We start from the raw sequence: 22,125 nt of genomic DNA on the forward strand, positions 1-22,125 counted from the left end.
GCATGCACTGCACGAAGGGCCGAGGCACAGGGTTAGCTGAGGTCAGGATTACAGAAACCCAGGAGCAAGACGGGGAAGCTTAAAGAGCCAAGCCGTGCCTCCAGGACTGGGGTGACGGCACGGTCAAGCCCGGCTGAAGGAACATTTAGCCCCGCCCCCGACCGGGAGAGGAGGGCTAGCCCCGCCTCCCACCCCGGGAATCTTAGCGATGCTAGTGCGACACCACCTCCGAATCACAGATGACTTGTTATCCAGAGAACTGAAGGTCAAATAGGGTATCCATCGGTGAGCTTGGGGAGCGGACTGGAGACAAAGGACGACTTTCTCTAGGAGCTGTGTGCCCCCCTTTGCCACCCCCTTCCGGTTTCCACTTGGTAGCACCTTCCTGATCCCCTTATCTCCAAGGCTCTTAAGGATATGCCCCCCTGCAGGAGCCTTCCGGGAAATGCTGCTCTGACCGCCCAGGAACCATGAGTCCTGCAGCTCCGGTAAGAGAGAGGTCCCTGGGACAGGACAAAAGACCCAGGGCAGGGTGGGTTCTGTTCTCAAGGGATATTTCAGGCCTGGACAGTCTATCTCCTCTAAAATGACATCCTGGATCTGCTCCTAGCTGGGGCTTTATGGGGTTGAACTATACAAGGAAATGATCCTGGAGGAACAGACCGTGGTGGTAGATAAATAGTCTTCTCTCTCTAGTTGGGCCCTTTTCCATCCATTTTTGACTGTCCTAGCAATTCCAGGCCACAAATTGTACCATCTAGCTCCTCACCCAACCCCAAGCTCCAGTCACTATGTCAAAAAATGCCCAGGCTCCTGAGCCTGTCTTCCAAGGCCTTCATGTTACATCCTTGCAACCCCTACAGCTTCATCACCCAACTGTCCCGATGCTCTCCCACCCCAACCCCTGCACTCTGCTTTCCAAACCCTGAAATACGAGACACTCATTGTTGTTCAGGTGCTCAGTCATGTCCAACTCTTTGCGACCCCATGGACTGCAGCACACCAGGCTTCCCAATCCTTCACTATCTCCTGGAGTCTGCTCAAACTCATGTCCATTGAGTTGATGATACCATCCAACCATCTTATCCTCTGTTGACCCCTTTTCCTGCCCTCAATCTTTCTCAGCATCAGGGTCTTTTCCAGTGAGTCCTCTCTTCCCATCAGGTGACCAAAGTATTGGAGCTTCAGCTTCAGCATCAGTCCTTCCAATGAAGATTCAGGACTGATTTCCTTTAGGATTGACTGGTTTGATCTCCTTGCTGTCCAAGGGATCTCAAGAGTCTTCTTCAGTACCACACTTTGAAAGCATCAATTCTTGGGCACTCAGCCCTCTTCATGGTCCAACTCTTACATCTGCACATGACTACTGGAAAAACCATAGCTTTGACTAGATGGACCTTTGTTGGCAAAGTGATGTCTCTGCTTTTGAATATGCCGTCTAGGTTTGTCATAGCTTTTCTTCCAAGGAGCAAGTGTCTTTCAATTTCATGGTTGCAGTCACTGTCCACAGTGATTTTGGAGCCCAGGAAAATAAAATCTCTGTTTCCATTTGTTCCCTTCTATTTGCCATAAAGTGATGAGACACTCATACTCATCCTTCAAGACCCTGCAGCCTCCTCTGGGAAGCCTTTCTGAACCTCTCCATCAAAGTCAAACTCTTCTTTCCCATTGTCAGATCATATTCTGTACTTTGTGTGTTTATGTTGTGTACCCCACCAGACTGGAAAATGGGAAATTAAGGGGCTTGTAGGATGCTTCTTTGTGCCTTCCACTAATGCCCAGTGCCAGGCACAAACTGAGTATCAAGAAAACCTGGCAAAACTAGGAGCCTGGTTTTCTCCCTGTAGTTTTACATTTTTCTAGAAAATTAGAGCTCAAGATTCTTGGGGAAAAGTATCTCATGCTAAATGAACAGCATAATGACAATAGCAAAATAAAATCACAGATGCAGCCTCTCACCTGTGCTCCGAGTGGGCACAGGGCTGCCTCCCAGGAGAGGCTGTATAGTTCCCAGGTCTAGGCCTGCAGACTACAAGTCCCAGAAGGGCTCCTGTCAGCCCATCGCTACATGCCCCGCCCCCTCCCTGGGGGGCGGGGCCCCGAGGCTGCTAGGCCCGGGGCTGCAGCGGGGAGAGTGAATTGCCCCAGGCACTCTGGGGCACTCAGAGCGCAGGCGCAGCGGGTTGGGCGGCAGCAGCATCAAGTAGCCGGCCGTTTTGGCAGCAGCGCCGCAACAGGTGTAGACAGGTGGGTGCATTAAGTGGGGCTGGAGAGGGAGTTTACACCTGGCCTTCTTGTCTGACCTGTGTCAGAGCGTGAAGATGGGAGGGAGTGGCCGGAGAAGCTGGGACAAGGCCGGGCTTTCCACCCCAGGTGTGCCAGCCAGCCCTTGCTACGCAACAACAGGTGTGAGTTAGTGGGGGAGGGCACTTGGATTCCAATCCAAGCTCCATCACACAAGTACTGGACAGAGTTGCAGCAGGGCCCAAACTTTCCTGTACATTGAATCACCTGGGGATCTTTGAAGACTATCAGTGCTTACCTCTGTCCCTCAGACATTCTGATTTTATTGTTATGGGATACGGGCTGGATATTTGGGAGTTTTAAAAACTCCTACTGGGATAATGCTTAGTAGACAAGATTGCTGGGTGAGGAGGGCTGTGAATCCTGGTTCCACAGCTTACTAATCAAGAAGATCTGTGCAAGTGACTGGACCTCTCCAGGCCCCAGTTTCCTGGGAATAACAAGGAATATTGTGAGGTAATCGATGAAACCACTTTAGAAGTATACCTGGCATATAGTGCTCGATAAATCATAGTTTCTGTTGAACTATTATTCTGTGCACTTTGTAAATGGGTTCTTGGTGTGTGTGTGCTCATGCTCAGCCGTGTCTGACTCTTTGCGACCCCCAGGGACTGTAGCCCGCCAAGTTCCTCTGTCCGTGGAATTTTCCAGGCAAGAATACTGGAGTAGGTTGCCATTTCCTTCTCCAGGGGATCTTCCTGACCCAGGGATCAAACCCGCATCTCCTTTGTCTCCTGCACTGGCAGGTGGATTCTTTACCACCAAGCCACCTGGGAAACCCTGGTGGGGTTCAAATGTGAGGAGGGCTTTCTTATCATGAGAGTCCCTTGTTCACTGCTATGATTCCACTATTCTCTGCTGCCAGCATTTCAATATTCCAGGGTTTCTAACATTTTCAGAGTTCCTCACTCCAGTCTCTATCTGCCTGATGAACACCTTTTTACAGATTTAGATGTGGAGGCTCGGAAAAGGGACTTGGTCAAGGTTATGGGGATGAGATTGGAATCCAAGCTTCTGACCCCCACCCCCACCCCATTGCAAAGTATGGCTGCCCTGCTGACCCCACGAGCACAGTGCTCCCATTATGTGCCTGGAGCCACGAATGGAGAGGAGACAGACAGGCTTGCCCTTGTTTGTTTATCCACACTCCCTTAAACCTTTCCTGGTGGCTCCCCCAGGGAGGACCGGGGTGGGGGTTTTTCTCCGGGGAGCCTTTGTGGAGCAGCTGATGAAGTCTGTGAATCCTCTGACAGGTTCCGCCTGACTCCACCCTGGAAAGTCCTTTTGAGGAAATGGCCCTTGTGAGGGGCGGCTGGCTGTGGAGACAGAGTGAGTGACCCTGGGCCAAGCCCTTGTCTGTCCTGTACCTTGTCTGGGGCCAGGGGTGAGGGAAGTGGCCTGTTGAACCTGCACAGTGAACCCGTCTCTCAAGAAACCGTGCCCTTTTTATCCTTCCCTCCTTTGTCCATACTCTTCTCTCTGCCGGGAATGTCCTTCACATTCCTGACTGCTTAGTAAACTACTTATTTTTCAAGACCCAGCTCAGGTGTCCCTTTCTGAAAAGAGCTTTCTCTGCTTTCTGCTTTTTCTCTGCTCCCCACCCCAGCCCCTGCTATAGCACCAAGCTGGGTTAGCAGCTCTCTTTCCAGTCCCCAGTGCCTCACACATACCCCTCTTAGAGCACGATCAATACTTAACCGTCCTTACCTGTGGACCTCACCAGTCCCCTACCCCATACTGTCTCCAGACTGTGAGCGCCCCAAGTGCAGGGACTGGGTTTAACCCTCTGTGGCCCAGGGTTAGCCACAGAACAAGGCACAGAACAAAATGAAAAATGCCTCTGTTCTTCAGAATTTGTAAAGTTCTCAGGAGCTCTCTTAGTCTTTGCCCTTTCCTGTTAAGATTTCCAGTCTCGAAATGTCTAAAGCTAGGGATTGGGCTTCCAGATCCACCTCTGACCAGAGTCATGGTCTGAATAAGAGCTGTCCTGGGCTAGAAGCTCCCCGACACCCCATGACCCATCCTCAGTTCATTCAGTCCAGCAAACACGGAGTCCAGGTCCTGCTGGGTTCTAGGATCCGTGAGGTGAGCTATGGACAATCCCTCGGCTCTCCATTTGACAGAAGAAACAGACACTACACAAATGACTCCCCCAGGGCCTTTGTTTTTAAAGTACACAATAACTGTACAACCCTTAGCAGAATGGATGCAATGGAAACTGAAGGTTTCCTTAAGGCAAGCATGTGACGACTAGTTTTCTATTAATTCTTGCATAAGTCCTATTCTTCATTCATACAAAACCAGTTTAATGCTCTTTCTCTGACAAACTGTACATATAGAAACAAATGTTCAATTGGACATGAACTTAAACATGTTCAGTTGGACATGTGAAGGTGTCCTATCACATGTCTTATGATACTTAAAAGATTTCCAACTTCCCCCAAGGAAGGAATCTGTTCATTCATTTACCATTCAGCACATGTATGGAACCTTGACTATGTTGTTAGGCCCAGTGGGAGGAAATGGGTGAGCAAGACAGAGAGAGGCCCTGCCATCATTTCAGGGAGTAGACAGACATGGAAGGGGTGACTACAACACTGGCGGCCGAGGATAAGGGGATGCTGGGAGCCCACCCACGGCTCCTGCCCCCACTCAGGCTCTGTGATCAGCCCGTATTGTGGGTCTGGAATATTGCACAGGCTCCATCCTCCGCCGCTGGAAGCGGAACTGGTTTGCCTTGTGGCTGGATGGGACCCTGGGCTACTACCACGATGAGACTGCCCAGGATGAGGAGGACCGCGTGCTCATCCATTTCAACGTCCGCGACATAAAGATCGGCCAAGAGTGCCACGGTGAGCCTTTCTCTCTGTGACTACAGGCACGGCCCTCCCACTGTGTCTGAGAACACCTGCCCTTCTCAGGTGGAAGACTCTGCAGCTTTCAGAGGCCTTCCACAGACATTGCTTCTGGGCCTCTATCAAATCCAATTCATGTGGTATAAGTTAAGAAATGAGTTCCTCACTGAGTTCCTACCCTGTGCTGAACCTAGGCCCTATGCTGGGTTCACAGAGGTGAGTCAGACACAGCTCCTGCCCTCTCCAGTGCTAGGAATGGAAAAAAATGAAATGAAATAAGGAGGCTCAGAGAAGTTAAGTGACTGTCCCAGAGTTACCCAGCAAATATCCCTGACCAAGGCTCAGGTCATAATTATAGCAGGGAAACTGGGAGAGAGATGTACCTAGCTAGGGAAGCAGGTGATGTGGAAAGGTGGAAGGGTCTAAAGAATTGAGTAAAGTCCCAGGGAAAGTATGTGAGATCAGAAGAGGTCAGCAGTAGCCAGTTAACCGGACCCAGGGAAGTCAGTTCCTGTTCTTGTTCCTGGTTTTTTGGGGAGACTCGGGGCCCGTGCCCTGTGGAAACCCCATACGTGTGTGTCTGCCTTTAGATGTGCAGCCCCCAGAAGGCCGGAGCCGAGATGGCCTGCTGACTGTGAACCTGCGGGAGGGCTCCCGCCTGCACCTGTGTGCTGAGACCAAAGATGACGCCATGTGAGTCGCTCCCAGGAGAGGATGGGGTGGTATCTTGGGAATATGACCAATGACTTCCTCCTCATTGAGCCTCTAGCACCCTAAAGGTAGGAAAGCGGGACAAAGGCCAGTGAGCATGGTGGTTCAGTGGAGGCTGGGCAGAGTGGGTTTGAATGACTCACGGTGATTGGTATGGTATCCAGTAAACTCCTGACATGGTCCACGATGAATTCAAGACTGTTGTGGGTGGGGTGTGTGCACAGCTGCCTCAGGTGTGGTCCCTGGTCGTGCATCAGGGTCAGGTATCTAACAGCCTCTGAGGTGAGCCCTCACTTGGGGTGACACACAGGAACAGACAGCCCCGTGGCATCTTCAGAGAACCCTCCTCTCACTCCCTTCTTAGAAGATGGCCTGGGGTGGGAGGTACTCTGGTCTGAGGGATAGACCCTAACGTGCCTAACAGAGGTAGCCCGAGGGGCACCCTGTGTTGGATGCAGATCCACACTTCGAGAGCCTGGGTGTGTCTTCCTCAGGCGCATTTTGCTCACTCACATTCTTTCCCTTCCTAATCTCTGGCAGAGGGTCAGTTGGCCTTCACGCTGTAGGAGAGTGAAAGAGATGGGATGTGTGGGAGCAGGGGAAGCCGAGCTCCGGGTAGACAAAGCACAGAGCCTCCTTGTCCACCCCAGCCAGGTGCCATGGCAACCAACAAAGGCTCAATTGTCCGGTGTCCACTAGGCGTTCCCGGGGCTCTGGGGTCAGAGTGTGGGGGAACTGAGTTTGTAGGTTTGGGATGTGGAGGTAGGCTGCAGCCAGAGAACCAGCCTAGGCATGTCAGAATCTGAACCACTAAAGGACCACCCAAGCCCAACTGTCTTTAGATGGGGAAACTGGAATCTCCCCAGCGGTGAGGAGACTATGGACTAAGGAAGAGTCATAGACTGCAGCAGCTCAGCTGGGGGCTTGTCTGTGTGACTGGGGCAGCTGAGGGGGTCCCCTTTGTCTTCCCAAGGGAGTGAAGAGGATCTCCCCCTTCACAAGGGACTGGGGCTAGAGGCGGAGTAGGGAAGGAAAGTCTAAAATGTGGGGCCCAGTCTCCCTTCTCCTGAACTCGCTCTTCATGGTCTCGTGGGTTTGCATTGCAGAGCGTGGAAGACGGCACTGCTGGAGGCGAACTCCACGCCGGTGAGCCCCCTTCCCTCCCTGTCTCCTCCCCACCCCTACTTGCCATGGAATCATGGGTGACTCAGACTTAGTCTCTGCCTGCCAGCAGTTCTCAGTTTCCATATATGTGAGTGAATAGACTTGTGCAGACTCAGAGGCCCTGAGTCCCAAGCGGAAAAGCACAGAAGACGGCCAATGGGTGAATAAAAGATATTCACCAAAAGATTTGGAGGAGGGAGAGAGAGGCCTCCAAGAAGGCTTGTTGAAAGGGGTGGCATGTGAGCAGGAGGAAAGGAACTAGCTTTTATTCAGCAACTATTATGCGTCAGGTGTAGTGTAGTTGTAATACCAGCTACTCTCACAGCCTTCCATCGAGGTTGGGATTATTGTTCCCTCTCTGCAGATGATAAGGTTGAGCTTTATTCATTCACATAACAAATATTTACTGAGTTCCTACTATGTGCCAGGCACTGTGCCAAGGACCATAATCAGAAGGTAGCAGAGGAGATGTGGGCCCTGCCCTCCTGGACTCAGCCTAGCGGGGAGCTAGATGTGAGGTCACAGATTAGAGTTAGTGGCTCCACTGCAGTGATGGGAACTGCTCAGACAGAGACGGCAGAGTGCATTCAGGGTGCACCCACCGTGATGGCCTGATCCAGGTGGGAGTCCAGACAAGGCTCAAGATGAGCCCTGAAGGATAACAGAGATCAACTGGGTGAAAGGGGGTGGGGTGAAGGGAACAGCTTTCCAGGCAGAAGGAGCTGCAGGTGCAAGGGCCCTGAGAAAGGTTATGATGTTGGCAAGTTGACAAACAGAAGGAAGGCTGGGCTGACTGCAGCTCGGGGAGCGAGAGAGCAGTCGGGGAAGGAGGGTTAGCAGGCCAGGCACGAAAAGCTGTGTTAAGGATAGTGGTTTCTGCTGAGAACACTGGAAGTCATTGGAAGATTTGAAAAAGACCAGACTTGTAGTTTTAAAAAGATAGTCTGACTGGTAGGTAGGGAACGAACTGAAGAAAGTCAAAGTGGATGCCCAGAGATCTGTTAGAAGGCTGGGACAGGTGCAGGGCATCTGGCTAGGGGTCTGGACTAAGGCCTTGCTGGCAGAGACAAGCTGATGAGGACAAGACACATTTAGGAGGTGGAGTCAACAGACTGGCCTCAGCCCCCATCTGCCTGACCCCAGACTCTGTGCCTGCTCTTTCTACTTGTGACACGGTAGAGCCCCTTCTCATCTGGAGAAAAAGTCTGCTGGGAAGTGGCAGGGAAGACTGGAACGCATTTAGAAACTCCCTCAGTGTCCGCCTGTTGAGGGCTGGGCATTGTGCTTGAGGACCTAGCATCCACTGTATCAGTTAATCTTCAGTGAGAAAGAGGAGGGGCTGGTATTCTTAGTCCCGTTTTATAGATAGGGGAGCTGAGGTTCAGAGGGGAATTGGCTTGTCCAAAGTCTCATGGTCGTAGATCAGTGGAAGAACCTGTATTAGAACCTAGGTCAGTGAGATTTTAGGGAAGGGAATTATCCACAGAAGGAGCTACATGAGCCAAGGTGGGTAAGTGGTATGTGCAAGTGTGTATGTGGAGACATGTACGTCTAAAGGCCAGGAGTCTGGCCTGGATGGAGGATAAAGCGTGGAGGGAAAGAAATAGGAGATGTGACCTCTGAGGAACCACATCACAAACGCCTTGAAGTCCAGGAAGGAAGTGAACTTTATCCCCAGGGTTGTGGGGAACTATAAAGGGCATTAAGCAGGGAGACTATGGTCAGGCTTTGGGGAGCAGATTCAGGCTTCTGGGTAGAGCCTGTATAAGAGGAGGCTGGGATGATGGTCAGCAGGATAGAATTACCTGGCTCTGAGCTCAAAATCTGGCTGATGCAGGGCAGATCCATTGTCCCACCCAAGAGGGTCAGAAACAAGGAGGTGAGGTCTGGCCGTCTGCACTCTGTGACTCTATGAAGCTACCTGTCCCTTCTCTGCGCCCACCTTCCTGCTGCTCTGCTTCCTACATCTCTCCGCTCGGACCCTCCACTCCACCTCCCACTGCTCTACACACACACACCCCCCTCTGGTCCCTAGGCTTGCTTGACCTGGGTGTATTTGTGCCTCTGTGTCTTTGTACCAGTCTCTGCCCACCTCTGAGTGTTCACGCCTGTGTCTGTCTGTCCTGTGCCTACATAGGAGGGACCCCTGCTTTGTCCCTCTACATCCTGCAGGTTTATGCCCTACACTGGGTGGAGGTTTCAGGAGGAGCCCCTGACTCTGGCTGTTACAGGGAACACAGGGGTGGGGGGCACAGTCATGGGTGATGGGTGCAGGTGGATGGGTCAGTGATCGGAGCTATTCTATATTCCCTGGAGACTGGGAGCCTCAGTGACCTGGAACAGGTGAAGGTGGGCCAGTTCTGGAGAGACACTACTGATCCTTCTTCTCTGTGTAACTTTGGCAATTTCACCACCTCTTCTGAGCCCCCCACCATTACCGTGGGCTGAAGAAGAAGAGGATAACCGTTCCCTTGCCCAACTGGCAGAGGGCTTCGCTAGGGCCTGTGAGGAGCTCCGAGTCTCTCCGGATGTGGAGGGCCTCTGACACGCCCCCTCCCTCCCCTTCTTGGGTTTCTGTGGCTTGAGCAGGCCCCAACTGGAGCCACCGTCCCTCCCAGGAGCCGCCGGGTTTGCCCCAAGGTCAGGTGTGTGACCCGCTCGTGGAGCCCCTGTAAGGTTGAGAGGCGGATCTGGGTAAGTGCTGGCTCAGCCCTCCCTGCCACCATTCTGGCCACCAGGATGTGCCTCCCAAAGTGGGCCCGGCCACATCCCCTCCCTGCTCACAAACATTCCATGGCTCCCAACCATTCGCAGGACGACCAACCCTGCTTTCAAGGCCTCTGGGATCTGGCCTGGGCCAGACTCGCTCACCCCGTCCCGCTTGTCCACTGTGCTCCAACTGCTCTGCTCTGTCCTCTGCTCCCAGCTATGCCAGACCTTTTTCCTCTCTCCAGCTCTGTATATGCTGCCCTCTCTGCTGCAAAGACCTTTACTTTCCTTACGCACCTGACAACATCCTCTAAGACACCCCTCAAAGACTACCACCTCCTCAGGGAGGACTTCCCAAACCTCCAGGCATTGTCACTTCCTCCCACTGCACTAGTGCTTGGTACTTTCTTCATTCTGCCTGATTTCTAGTTCCTTCATTTCTGTCTGTAGTCTCCCATGAGACCTGGAACTTTCTTCAAGGCAAGAATCAGGTTAGGTCAGCTCTGCCCCTTGGGAGCCTGGCACAGTGCTGGGTATACAGTAGGTGTGCAATGAGTGCTCAGTGATGGGGGCAGTCTATTTTGACTCTCCTACTCCTGGTGCATGAAGGTGGGGCACAAGAAGGCCTCAGGCAGTGTTCACTTACTGGGCAAATGAATGAATGAAGAAATGGAGAAAGGAAGGAGTGAAAAAACCTGTTATGGCCTCACTACTGCATATTATAATTTAGTCCGTGTCTGTCTCCCTGCCACACCCCCCAGCCAGTCTGTCTCCCTGCCACACACTCCAGCCAGTGTTTCCGGAAAGCAGGATTTGGGGATGAATCCTCTCTCTGTCCCCAGTGCTCAGCCTGGCATGGGGTGGGCACAGTGAGGAGGCTTGGGTTAGAGTACCTGCGGTCATCTGTGAACTTTTCTAACACAGTGATGCTCAATGTAGCTGTGCATTAGAATCACTTAAGGACTTAAAAAACAATGCAAATGTTCAGATCCTACCTCCGGATGCGCTAACTGTGTAGTTCTGGGGTGGCGCCTTGGAAATCTGTGGTTTCAGAAATTTCTGCAGACAATTCTGATGTGCAAAACCACTGAACCCAGCAGTGCTAGCATCACCAGGCTGCACAGACGTGGCTCTGCTGGATTCTCACTGTGCCTTGGGAGTGGGCAGTGTAGGAAAGACTGTCCTCATTAATAGACGAGAAGACTGAAGCTCTGAGAGGTTATCTGACATGACTGGGGGCACTTAATTCATCAGTGATTCCCAGCCCAGAATTCTAAGGCATCTGTGGGTAAGACATCCCCATACCCAAACTAGGATACAAATTGTTTACAGTGGAGATGCCTAAAAAAGAATTTTAAAAGCCATAAACCTACCTATACACAACAGCCTTTCCTTTTTTCCCTTTTTGTGTGTCCTTTTATTTTTTCTAGTCTTATTGAGTTATAATTGACATATAACATTGTATTAGTTTAAGGTGTATAACATGATTTGATATATTTGTATATTGTAAAATAATTATTAATGTACAACAGCTTTTCTAAGGGGAGGGGTCTATTTGTATGTGACCTCCTGATTGACCCTGTCCCCACCTACAAAAGGGACTGGACCTGAGGAGAGGGAGAGGATCTGGGATCAAACCCTTAGGGTCTGTCTGGGAGGTCTCTGGGGAGTCCCCCGCCCTGTTGCCAGGTGAGTCACATGAGTTTACCTCTGGGCCTCCTAGGCATGGAGGATAGAAACAAGTGCCCCACAGAGATATGAAGTGGTGTTTTCCACTTTCTTCAGGACCTGGGAGGGTCACTGGCTCACAGTGCAACTGCAGGGCAGATGTAGGCTCTGGACCTCAACTTCCCGACCAGTAAAATTGGGGATCTGAGAGCTTAGATCTCTTTAGTCCCTTCTAGGCTTAGAGCTCAGATCCTGGTCACCCCCAGCAGAAACCCCTACTGGATCATCCTTGGGGAAGGAGCACAGCAGGAAAGTCACTTGAGACTGAGCCTTGTTTGTCTGAGCCTTCTGCATTGCTCTGGGTCTGGTCATTGTCCCTAACTTGAAATTAGACTTAAGAATTAAGTGACTATAGTTCGAGTGTGACTCTGTATTTGACTCGAGATAAATTCAATATATAAGACACCTGCCATATTCCAGGCAGGCCTATTTTTAGACCCAGGTGGTGGTGGGAGTATTTTCTTCAAGTATGATGGGAGAGACACCTCACAGGGATACCAACAATAAAACCACAGAGTGGTTGGTGCTGTGATGAGGGAAGTCAAAGGGCTGTGGGTGCCCAGATGGAGCCCTAACAGAACCTGAGGTTCAGAAAGAGTGATATGTTGAGTTGAGTGTGAAAAACAAGTTAGGTAGTTGAATAAAAAAAAGGTGAGAAAGGCATCCTTATCAAAGAGAAATGGCATAGATATCTGAAATCTCAAGGTGTGCTTGGAGGAGGACTCCTTACAACCAAACTTCTTGAAAGAGATGTCATGATATGTTGACTCCATCCCACACCTCTCAACCATTCTTCAATCCTCCATAGTCTGGCTTCTTCCTCCAACAACTCCTCTGAAAAGTGTTTTCGAGGTCACCCACAATTTCCAAGATGCTAAAACCAATGGCTTATTCTCTTGGCACTGGACAAGAGAATGGACAGAAGAACATATTTAGAAGATAAAATCATGAGATGTTGTGATAATGTGATGTAGGAGATGTGTGTGACGACAAAAGTGCCAACCTGCTGTCTTGGTTTAAGTGCATGGTGGTGGCGTTTACAGAAGAACAGGTTTGGGGAAGGGGGGGATAGAAGGATGATGGAATCACTTTGAGATGGGTTAAGTTTGGACACCTGAGCTTCCAAGGGACCACCTGGACCATTTAGGTGTAGAGCTCAGAGATATAAGGTGCAAAGGGGCTAAGAAGAGGGAGCCAGAAGCGAAGGGGATGCTGCTCCCTCTTCAGGTCTGTTCCCTTTGGGTAAAATGAAGGTCTTGGACTAGGAACTTCTGTTTAATTCCGCATGTATTTATTACTCCATGCTAGTCACTAGGCCCTGACGGTAATACAAATGAATTAAAGTCCTTGCCTACAGCTCACGTCCGGGGTGCAGGCAGGAGAGGTCAGGAGGAAGGCCAGGAACAAGAGATACAAGCATAGGTCACAGAGCACTCAGGAAGAAAGGATTTTTTCTGAGACCAGAAGGTCTTCCTGGAGTGGGTGACCTTTGAGTGAGGCTTTGAGGGATTGATAAAAATCTAATGAGGGAGGGAAGATGGACATCTATTCCTCCCTTCCAGAGAGAATGCTAACTGTTCTCTGAGCCTCCATCCCTGGCTGTGTGATGGAATGGAGAACAATGCCTGCTGTAAGGATGAGAGGAAATAACATGTTATTTCCTCCCTCAGGACCTGGAACGTGATGGATGCTTGATACTTTAGTTACTTCTCATCTCTATCCTTCCTTTCCCTTCCTTCCTCCACACCCCCCTTTTATTTCCTGGGCCTTGCCCAGGCCCCCCTTTCCATGACTAGGAGAGTGGAGAAATCCATTGGCTTTCTCCAAGTGTGACCACTGGAAAACTGCTATTTGCTAGCAAATAATAGCAAATCTATCAAAGGAAGTAGGGAGCCATGGAGAATTTTTGATCAGGGGAGTGCTAGGTAGGAAAACCGGGGCAGGAAAACGGCATCACTGGGAGCTGAAGTTTTAGTTAAGAACAGTCTTGTGGGGAGGTGGGGCTTTTCTTCAGGAGCTTACCGGTATCTGGAGACCCATTTCTAAATTTGGCGAGGCGGTGCTGTGGGTGTGAACCAGGTGTGAGGGGTAGGAGACCGAAGCCCGGCCCAGATCGCTGGCAGCTGACCAGGCAGGGCTTCCCAGGTGCGCGTCTACAGCCCGTACCAGGACTACTATGAGGTGGTGCCACCCAACGCGCACGAGACCACGTATGTCCGCAGCTACTATGGACCGCCCTACGCAGGTAAGTCTCTGGCCCGCCCTTGCCCCTGCCTGTATCCCCAGCCACGGTCTGTCAGTAGGGACCAGCCCCCCCACCCCCACCCCTCCTTTTAGTGACCACATATTTTCCCAAGGGGACCCTCTGCAAGGTCCTCCCCATCCCATAAATCAGAACAGCTCTGGGATCAGAGCCCCTCCCCACTCCAGAGCTGACCTCTTCTCTAGGCCGGCCCCTATTCGCTGGCTGCCCAGCAATACCCGTTTCTGAGTTGGTAGCGACCCCTGGTGGCTAATGCTGGAGAAGCGGCCTCCCCTCACTCCAGGATCTAGCAGTTGGGAAGGCACATCCTCAGGTGTGGTCCAGAGATTCTTGAGACCCCACGGTTTCTTCGCCGATCCACCCTAACCCCATGGTCCCAGAACGTCCGTGGCAGATCCAGGGAATAGAAGCTTTGGGGACAGAGCGCGCGTCCTTCCTGTTTCAAGGCCTCAGTTTCTCCGATTGGAGGGCCAGAGAGTGGGCTCAGGACCTTATCTTGGGCTGAGGTTTAGTGGAAGGAGGCGGATGATCTCTCTGCTCTCTCAAGTCCCGGCCCTCACAGGCTTTCTCTCCGCAGGGCCTGGAGTGACGCACATAGTGGTGCGGGAGGATCCCTGCTACAGCGCGGGCGCGCCCCTGGCCATGGGCATGCTTGCGGGAGCCGCCACAGGTGCCGCACTTGGCTCGCTCATGTGGTCGCCCTGCTGGTTCTGAGCCCTGGACCCTGCGCATAGACCAAAAAGACCCCCTTTCTCTTTGGTCCCACCTTTCACTAGCCGAGCCCTCTCTCACTTTGGAAGCTATTGTCCCAGGCACAAACATAGCTCAAAATCCTTCTATCTACTGCTAGACACTCCAGAAATCCATTATAGACACAATTGGAAATGTTTCTCCCAAATACACCAGGACACAGAAAACGCAACTCATGGGGCTTCAAGTTCCTCAGCCACTGGAGACACAAGAATCAGATTCTTTGCTCTGGCAGCTCCAGGCATGGTGGGGGCAAACAGGAGTAAAGAATCACTTGACAAGGTGGAGTTATCAACTTTTGACAGTTATGAGGGCAAAGAATGAGGAAGGTAGGCTAGGACTGCAGTTGTTGGCAAGAGTGCCGAGCTGTGAACATAATGGTATGTCCAAAGAATTGAAAGGGAGTCATTTGGGCTGGGGTGTGGGCAGGGGCCAGATCATGATGGTCCTCCAGGCTAAGAAGGTGCTGAGTAAGGGGCAGATGTGAGCCTTTGGAGGGAAGTTTCATGATTGCACTTATAATGAACATATTGCCTGTTTTAATACCCTAACACTCCCTGAATTTAGCCCCATCCTTCCCACTACTAGATTTCTGGGTCCCTTGTTCCTTCAATGCTCAGAAAGCCCCTGTTTTCCATGTCAGGGTACTTGGGGCAGCAATTGAGCTGAACCTGAGGTTCCCTTGCTAGGGGGCAGGTGAGCTCTTATTTGTGACTTGCCCCTAGGTTGGTGCCTCCATCAATAAATGATTTTCTACTCTCCAGGACATTGGCTTTCTATCCATAGCTGTGGCTATCACCATCTCAGGCTCTGTCCCTTCCTTCACTCTGAGAGAGATGGCAATGTTCACCTCTGGGACCTGATCCATCTTTGTCTTAGTCCAAGAGGCCCCACATGTGCCTCCCTGCAGGTGGCCCAGCAGTCTCCTCATTTGGTCCCCTTCTGGTCTCCTCTCCCATCCTGTCCCAGTCACTAGCAGAAATGCTAACATTCCTGCCCAGTAGCCAGAGTAGCATGCTAAAATTCCCTTGTAGATAGGGGCTCCAGTTGCCCGGCTGCAGAAACTAATAAAGGTGTGGTTGGCTCTAGCCCTGACTCTGACTTTGTTTGTTCCCCCAGGGTGCCCTGCTCCCTGGGACATTTCCATGACTCAGCACTGACTAGTGCCCTTCTCTGGTATAGAGAGGAGTGCAGATTTTGAGGTCAGGTAGAACTGGTGGCAGCATGTTAGCTGCCATGTGGAATTAGGGGCAAGTCACTTGACCATTCTGGACCTTGCTTTCCTACTATAAGCTGGAAGGTTGAAGTTGGCCATCCTTGAGGGCTTGACAGGAGAGGCTACATGAGAATCTCTGTCATCTGAGCTGAAGCATGATCCAGGCCATGCCCTGCCTGTCTGAGCATCCTGTGGTATTGGGTAGCATCTTTTCCAGTAGGTTCCCATCCTTCTAGAATTGAGACAATGAGTTGTACTCATAGAGACAAGGTGCCCATGGAAGGAAACAACCATCTTAAATCAGGCCTTTTGAGGCTGCTATGTAACAGAAATCCCCTTTCTCAAACTGATTTAAGCCAGAGAAGGGAAAACATAGGGGGCTTCCCTGGTGGCTCAGATGGTAAAGAATCTGCCTGCAATTCAGGAGATCTGGGTTCGAAAGATCCCCTGGAGAAGGAAATGGCAACCCACTCCTGTATTCTTGCCTGGAGAATTTCATGGACAGAGGAGCCTGGCAGGTTACAGTCCATGGGGTCGCAAAGAGTTGGACATGACTGAGCGACTAACACACACACACACACACACACACACACACACACACAAGGGAAAATATTGGGCCACAAACCTGAGAACCCAGAAACTGTGTGGTCCAGGGACATGAATATTATCACTTAAACTTTACTTCGTTTCCATCTTTATAGCCACTGAATCTACTGTGATCTGGAAAAGATGGTCTAAAACAACAGAGCTTAGAGTAGGTCTGGGGTAGTGTCCCAAAGGAAATTTAGGGCACTGTTTCCAGAAGTAGATGAGTAAGTGAGAGCTGGGAGGCAAAAATATCAGGTGTCCAGTTATATTTCCAGACGTGAACTTAAGAGGGACACATAAGCAAATAGCAATGATTCCATGAAGTAAGATAGGAACATGGTACAGTGGAAGCTCTAAGGAAGAGGTGTCCAACTGTGCCGAGGAGACTGGGGAAAGCTTTGAGATAGGAAGTGAAATTTTAGGGTAAACCTTGAAGGGTGAGTGGGAGTTTGCAAACAGAGAAAGGAAAAACAACAGATAGAAGAAACGGCATGCAAAGGCCTAAAAACATTTTAGATTTGAGAGTACTGAGAAATTCAGGCAATGGTCTGATGTCACAGCAAGTTGCATGATGAGAAGGGGTAGTAGTTGGGCCAGGCTATTGAGAACCTCCCACAGACAGGGTGAGCAAGATGCAAATGGATGTCCCAGGTGCAGTGGATTCTTTACCATCTGAGCCACTAGGGCTCCCCTTACTTCAAAATCTCTCCATTAATGATTGCAGCATGAATTAATCTTCCAGTTGTTCACTAGACAATTATTAAATTATTCACACACATATTAAGACATTCATTCTCACAGACAACACAGTTTAATCTGAAGGTGGCTGGCCTAAGGATCATATCTGGCCTACATACTGTTTTATCTGATCACCGCAGTGACTTTTTAAAGTTTCAAATTAAAATGTGATAATCACTACATACCCAACTAAATGACTAAAGGTGAAAAAGACAACATTAAATACTGATGTGGAACCCCCCTGGGAATCTCATATAAGTGTAAACTGGTACAGCTGCTTTGGAAACTGATCAGGTAAGCCAAACATATGCGTCTCTCTTAACCCATCAATTCTACTCCTAGGTACTCTCAAACAAATGTATTCATGTATTCACCTAAAAATAGTAGGTACAAAAGTGTCATAGAAACACTGGAAAAAAACTCAAATTCTAGAATAGGTGGATTCATTTGTATATTCTATTCACAGAATGGAATGCTAGTCAATAAGAATTAATTATCCAAAAGTATACACAAAATCATGAGTGAATCAAAAAAATCAGAGGAAAAGGGGAATGGGGGTGGGAGTAGGAAAACAGAGTTACACTATGACAAGTTTCCTATTTCTTATTGAAGTAGTGTAATATCAACTTTAGTATATGCTGGTAAATCAAAGATGCACACTAGAATCCCTAGAGCAACCAATGAAAATATAATATGAAGAGGTTAAGCTAAAAAAGCCAATAGAGGAGTTTAAAGAGTAGATGCAGCCAAGAAAACAAACATCAACACAGCAGACTCATATTCAAACATACTAATAATTACATTAATTTTAAGTGGGCAAAAAGCATAAATTAAGAGGCAGAGATTATCAGAATAAACAAGCAAGACACAACTATGTAACTTTGTACAAAAGATACACTAAAATACACAGATAGGTTGAAGGTAAAAGGACAGAAAAAGATATGCCAGGGAATTCCTTGGCGGTCCAGTGGTGAGGATGCGGTGCTTTCACTGCTGGGGCCTGAGTTCAGTCCCTGGTCAGGGAATTGAGATCCCTGGGCTGTGCAGCAAGGCTGAAAAGAAAGATATAACATGCAAAGAGTAGGTATCAGAAAGTTGGAGTAGCTATTGCAATATTAGACAAAACAGACCATAAGACTAAAGTTATCAGAAACAAAGAGGGGCATTTCATAAAGAGTCAATACATCACGAAGATGACAGCAAAAGAGTCAATACATCAGGAAGATGATAGCAGTTCTACGAGAGAGATTTACACCTATAAATGCATACATTAAATAAGAAGAAAGACCTCAGTAACCTAACTAGACACCATAAGGAATCAGAAAAAGAGCAAACTAAACCCAAAACTGGGAGAAGGAAGAAAATAATAAAAATTAAAGCAGAGATAAAAGAAATAGAGAAATTCAGTGAAACCAAAAGTTAGTCTTTGAAAAGATCAACAAAATTGATAAACTTTAGCTAAGGGAGGAAAAAAGAGAAGACTAAAATTACTAAAATCAGAAAATAATAGTAGAGACATCACTACTGGTTATATAGAAATAGAAAGGACTATAAGAATATGAACAATATGTATGCCAACCAGTTAGATGACAAAGAGGAAATGGAAAATTCCACACAACCTACCCAAATTGCATCATAAAGAAATAAGAAATCTGAATAGATCTATAGTAAGGAGATTGAATCAGTAATCAAAAACCTCCCAATAAAGAGAAGTTCAGGACTAGATGACTTGGGTGATGAATGCTACCAAATATTTGAAGAAGAATTAACACTAGCACTTCTTAAACTCTTCCCCATAAAATGAAGAGGAAACATTTCCTAACATTCCATGAGGGTGGTATTACATGATATCAAAGCCTGACAAAGACAATACAAGAAACCTTCAGACCAATATTCCTTATGAATATTCTTGTAAAAATCCTCAGAAAATTACTAGCAAACTGAATTCAGCAGTGTATTAAAAGGAATGTACACAATGATCAAGTGCGATTTATTCCTGTAGTGCCAGGAACTTTCAACATATGAAAGTTCATCCATTTAATACACTACATTAATAAAATAAGGGCTTCCACAGTGGCTCAGTGGGTAAAGAATCTGCCTGCAATGCAGGAAACACAGGAGATGCAGGTTCAATCCCTGGGTTGGAAAGATCCTGTGGAGAAGGAAATGGCAACCCACTCCAGTATTCTTGCCTGAAAAATCCCATGAACAGAGGAGCCAGCAGGGCTACAGTCGATGGGGTCACAAAGAGACATGACTGAGCAACTAAGCAGCAACAGCATTATCAATAAAATAAAGGGGAAAAAACCCATAATCATTCTCAACTGATGCTGAAAAAGCCTACAATTTAATACCTTTTCATGATAAAAACACCCAAGAAACTAGGAATCAGAATTCCTTAACATGATAAATATTACATACACTACCCACAGCAAATATTATATTTGGTGGTGAAAGACTGAAAGACTTTCCCCTAAGATCAGAAACGAGAGCATGCCTACTTTTGTCACTTCTACTGAAAGTTTTAGCCAAAGCAATTAGGCAAGAAAAAGAAATAAAAGGCATCCAAATTGGAAAGAAAGTAAAATCATCTTGTTCACAGATGACATGATCTTAAATGTAGAATATGCTATATATTCCACAAAATATTGTTAATAAACCAATTTAGCAAAGTTTCAGGATACAAAGTCAACACAAAAATCAGTTGCATTTTATTCACTAGTACTAAACAATCTGAAAAGAGAAGTAAGGGTAAAAAATAGTATCAAAAAGAACACAACACTGGACTTCCCTGGAGGTCCAGTGGTTAAAAATCCACCTGCCAATGCAGGAGACATGGGTTCGATCCCTGGTTCAGGAAGATTGCACATGCCATAGGGCAACTAAGCCTACTGAGTAAGCCTGCACTCTAGAGCCTATGTGCTGCAACTACTGAGGCCCACACACCCTAAGGCCCATGCTCTGCAATAAGAGAAGTCACCACAGTGAGATGCCTATGCACCACAATAAAGAGTAGCCTTCACTTGCCACAACTGGAGAAAGCCTGTGCACAGCAATATAGATGCAATATAGCAAAAACAAATTTTTAATTAATTAAAAGAATAAAATATTTAGGAGTAAACCTAACCCAGGAGGTGAAAGACTTGTATGCTGAAAACTAAGACACTGCTGAAAAGAATTAAGACATAAACAAATGCAAAGTTCTATGGTCTGAATGTTTCTGTACCCCAAAATTCATGTATTAAAATCCCACCAGAAACTAATACAACATTATAAATCAACTATATGTCAGTGTTTTTTAAAAACTATAAATTTTTTTAATTAAAAAAATCCTAACACCCCAAAGGTTATGGTATTAGTAGATGGGGCTTTGGGAAGTGCTTTAATCATGAGGGCAGAACCCTTATATGAATGGCATTAGTGCCTTTATAAAAGATGCTCCACAGAGATCTCTGGCCCCTTCTGACCTGTGAGGATACTACAAGAAGTCAGTGACACATAAGAGGGCCCTCATCCAACCAACTATGCTGGCACCCTGATCTCATCAGACTTTTAGTCTCCAGAACTGTGAGCAATAAATTCCTGCTGTTTTTAAGCTACCCAATCTGTAGTATCTTTTTATAGTGGCCTAAATGAACTAAGAGAGAAAAATTAATACCACAGTGTAGAATTGCTGCTATAACAAATACCTAGAAATACAGAAAAGAGCTTTGGAAGTGGGTATAAGCAGAGGTTGGAAGAATTTGGAAGTATATTCTAGAAAAAAAGCCTATACTGTCAAGAATGGACTTAGAGGGCTCAGAAGGAGGAGAGCTTAAAGAAAGCCTCTCTTTTTCAAGAATATTTAAGTGGTAGCGACCAGAATATTGGTAGAAATACAGATGGAAAAAACCATTCTAATGAAGTCTCAGATGGAAATAATGTGTTACTGGAAACAGGAGAAAAGGCAATTTTTATTATAAAGTGGCAAATATGGGTTTGATCCCTGGTCTGGGATGCCTCAGGGCTGACCTCTCACTCTAGAGGTCAGAGTGCTGCAACTACTAGAGCCCTCACAAGTAGGGCTAGAACTAGAACCCGAGAACTGAGCTGCAATTACTGAGCCTTCACTCTAGAACCTGAGAGCTGCAACTACTGAGCCCAAGTGCCACAATTACTGAAGCCCTTGCACCCTAGAGCCTGTGCTCTGCAACAAGAGAAAAATGAGAAGCCCAGGCACCGCAATTAGAGAGTAGCCCCTGCTCACAGCAACTAGAGAAAGTCTGCGTGCAGCAGTAAAGATCCAGCACAGTCAAAAATAAATTTAAAATAAATAATAAAAGGCATGTGCAAGGACAAACTGGGAGACTGGGATTGACGTATGCACACTACTATATATAAAACAGATGACTAGGAAGAACGTATCGTATAGCACAGGGAACTCTACTAAAGTACTCTGTACTTACCTCTATGGGAATAGAATCTAAAAAAAGAGTGGATAGGGACCTCTCTGGTGATCCAGTGGCTAACATTCCATGCTCCCAATGCAAGGGGTGGGGGTTTGATCCCTGGTCAGGGAACTAGATCCCACCTGCTGCAAATAAGAGCTTGCATACTGCAACTAAAAGATCACGCATGCTGCAATGAAGATTGAAGGTCCTGTGTGTTGCAACCAAGACCCAGTGCAGCCAAAATAAATTTTAAAAATAAATATTTTAAAAAACAAAAACATTAAAAAATAAAAATGCAAAAGAGTGAATACATGTATAACTGATACAGTTTGTTGTATAGCAGAAACACAACATTGTAAATCAGTTATATATCAATAAAAACTAATTTTAAAAAAAGGATGTGCAGCTGAGTTGGGAATTGTGTGATGTTTTACAGTATATTTTTGCATGGAAATTTTAAGGTTGGCAGGTGACCTGTTGTCAACATAACCTGTTCCGTGACCAGCTTATCCTAACAAAGGAGTCTTTGTGTTGGTGGCAAGTGCTCTATCAGCTTTTAAATGCTCAACCCATGCCCAACAATTTTATGGCTGCTCCCAAGATTTCCATTAGCAATAGCCTTTACCTACACAAAACACAATGGACCCAGTCTGGTTTTTTAAGTCAGAC

The 22,125-nt window shown here is 47.8% G+C and overlaps 1 protein-coding gene across 3 annotated transcripts; it reads left to right on the plus strand.

Annotated features, from left to right (window-relative positions):
• The first annotated feature begins 232 nt into the window (after positions 1 to 232).
• On the plus strand, positions 233 to 15,572 carry PLEKHB1 (pleckstrin homology domain containing B1). Of its 3 annotated transcripts, none has more exons than XM_061139746.1 (7): positions 233 to 488; positions 3,558 to 3,633; positions 5,004 to 5,156; positions 5,750 to 5,852; positions 6,977 to 7,016; positions 13,617 to 13,716; positions 14,312 to 15,572. In XM_061139746.1, exons 1-7 carry the CDS (start codon positions 471 to 473, stop codon positions 14,446 to 14,448), a joined length of 627 nt encoding a protein of 208 aa, XP_060995729.1. In that variant the 5' UTR covers positions 233 to 470; the 3' UTR covers positions 14,449 to 15,572. The 3 variants fall into 3 exon arrangements, with proteins under 3 accessions (XP_060995729.1, XP_060995739.1, XP_060995747.1); XM_061139756.1 differs by lacking the exon at positions 233 to 488 and adding an exon at positions 2,124 to 2,247; XM_061139764.1 differs by lacking the exon at positions 233 to 488 and adding an exon at positions 2,737 to 2,760.
• The last annotated feature ends 6,553 nt before the right edge of the window (positions 15,573 to 22,125 follow it).

The sequence above is a fragment of the Dama dama genome, chromosome 1 (genome assembly GCF_033118175.1).
Source record: "Dama dama isolate Ldn47 chromosome 1, ASM3311817v1, whole genome shotgun sequence".
In the NCBI taxonomy this organism is placed as follows: domain Eukaryota; kingdom Metazoa; phylum Chordata; class Mammalia; order Artiodactyla; family Cervidae; genus Dama; species Dama dama.

What these genes read in the sequence shown, in the direction of transcription:
- PLEKHB1 (XM_061139746.1), top strand. An exon ending in CGGCTGGCTGTGGAGACAGA is followed by an intron (nt 3,634 to 5,003) that starts GTGAGTGACCCT and finishes AATATTGCACAG; the next exon opens with GCTCCATCCTCCGCCGCTGG. An exon ending in GATCGGCCAAGAGTGCCACG is followed by an intron (nt 5,157 to 5,749) that starts GTGAGCCTTTCT and finishes GTCTGCCTTTAG; the next exon opens with ATGTGCAGCCCCCAGAAGGC.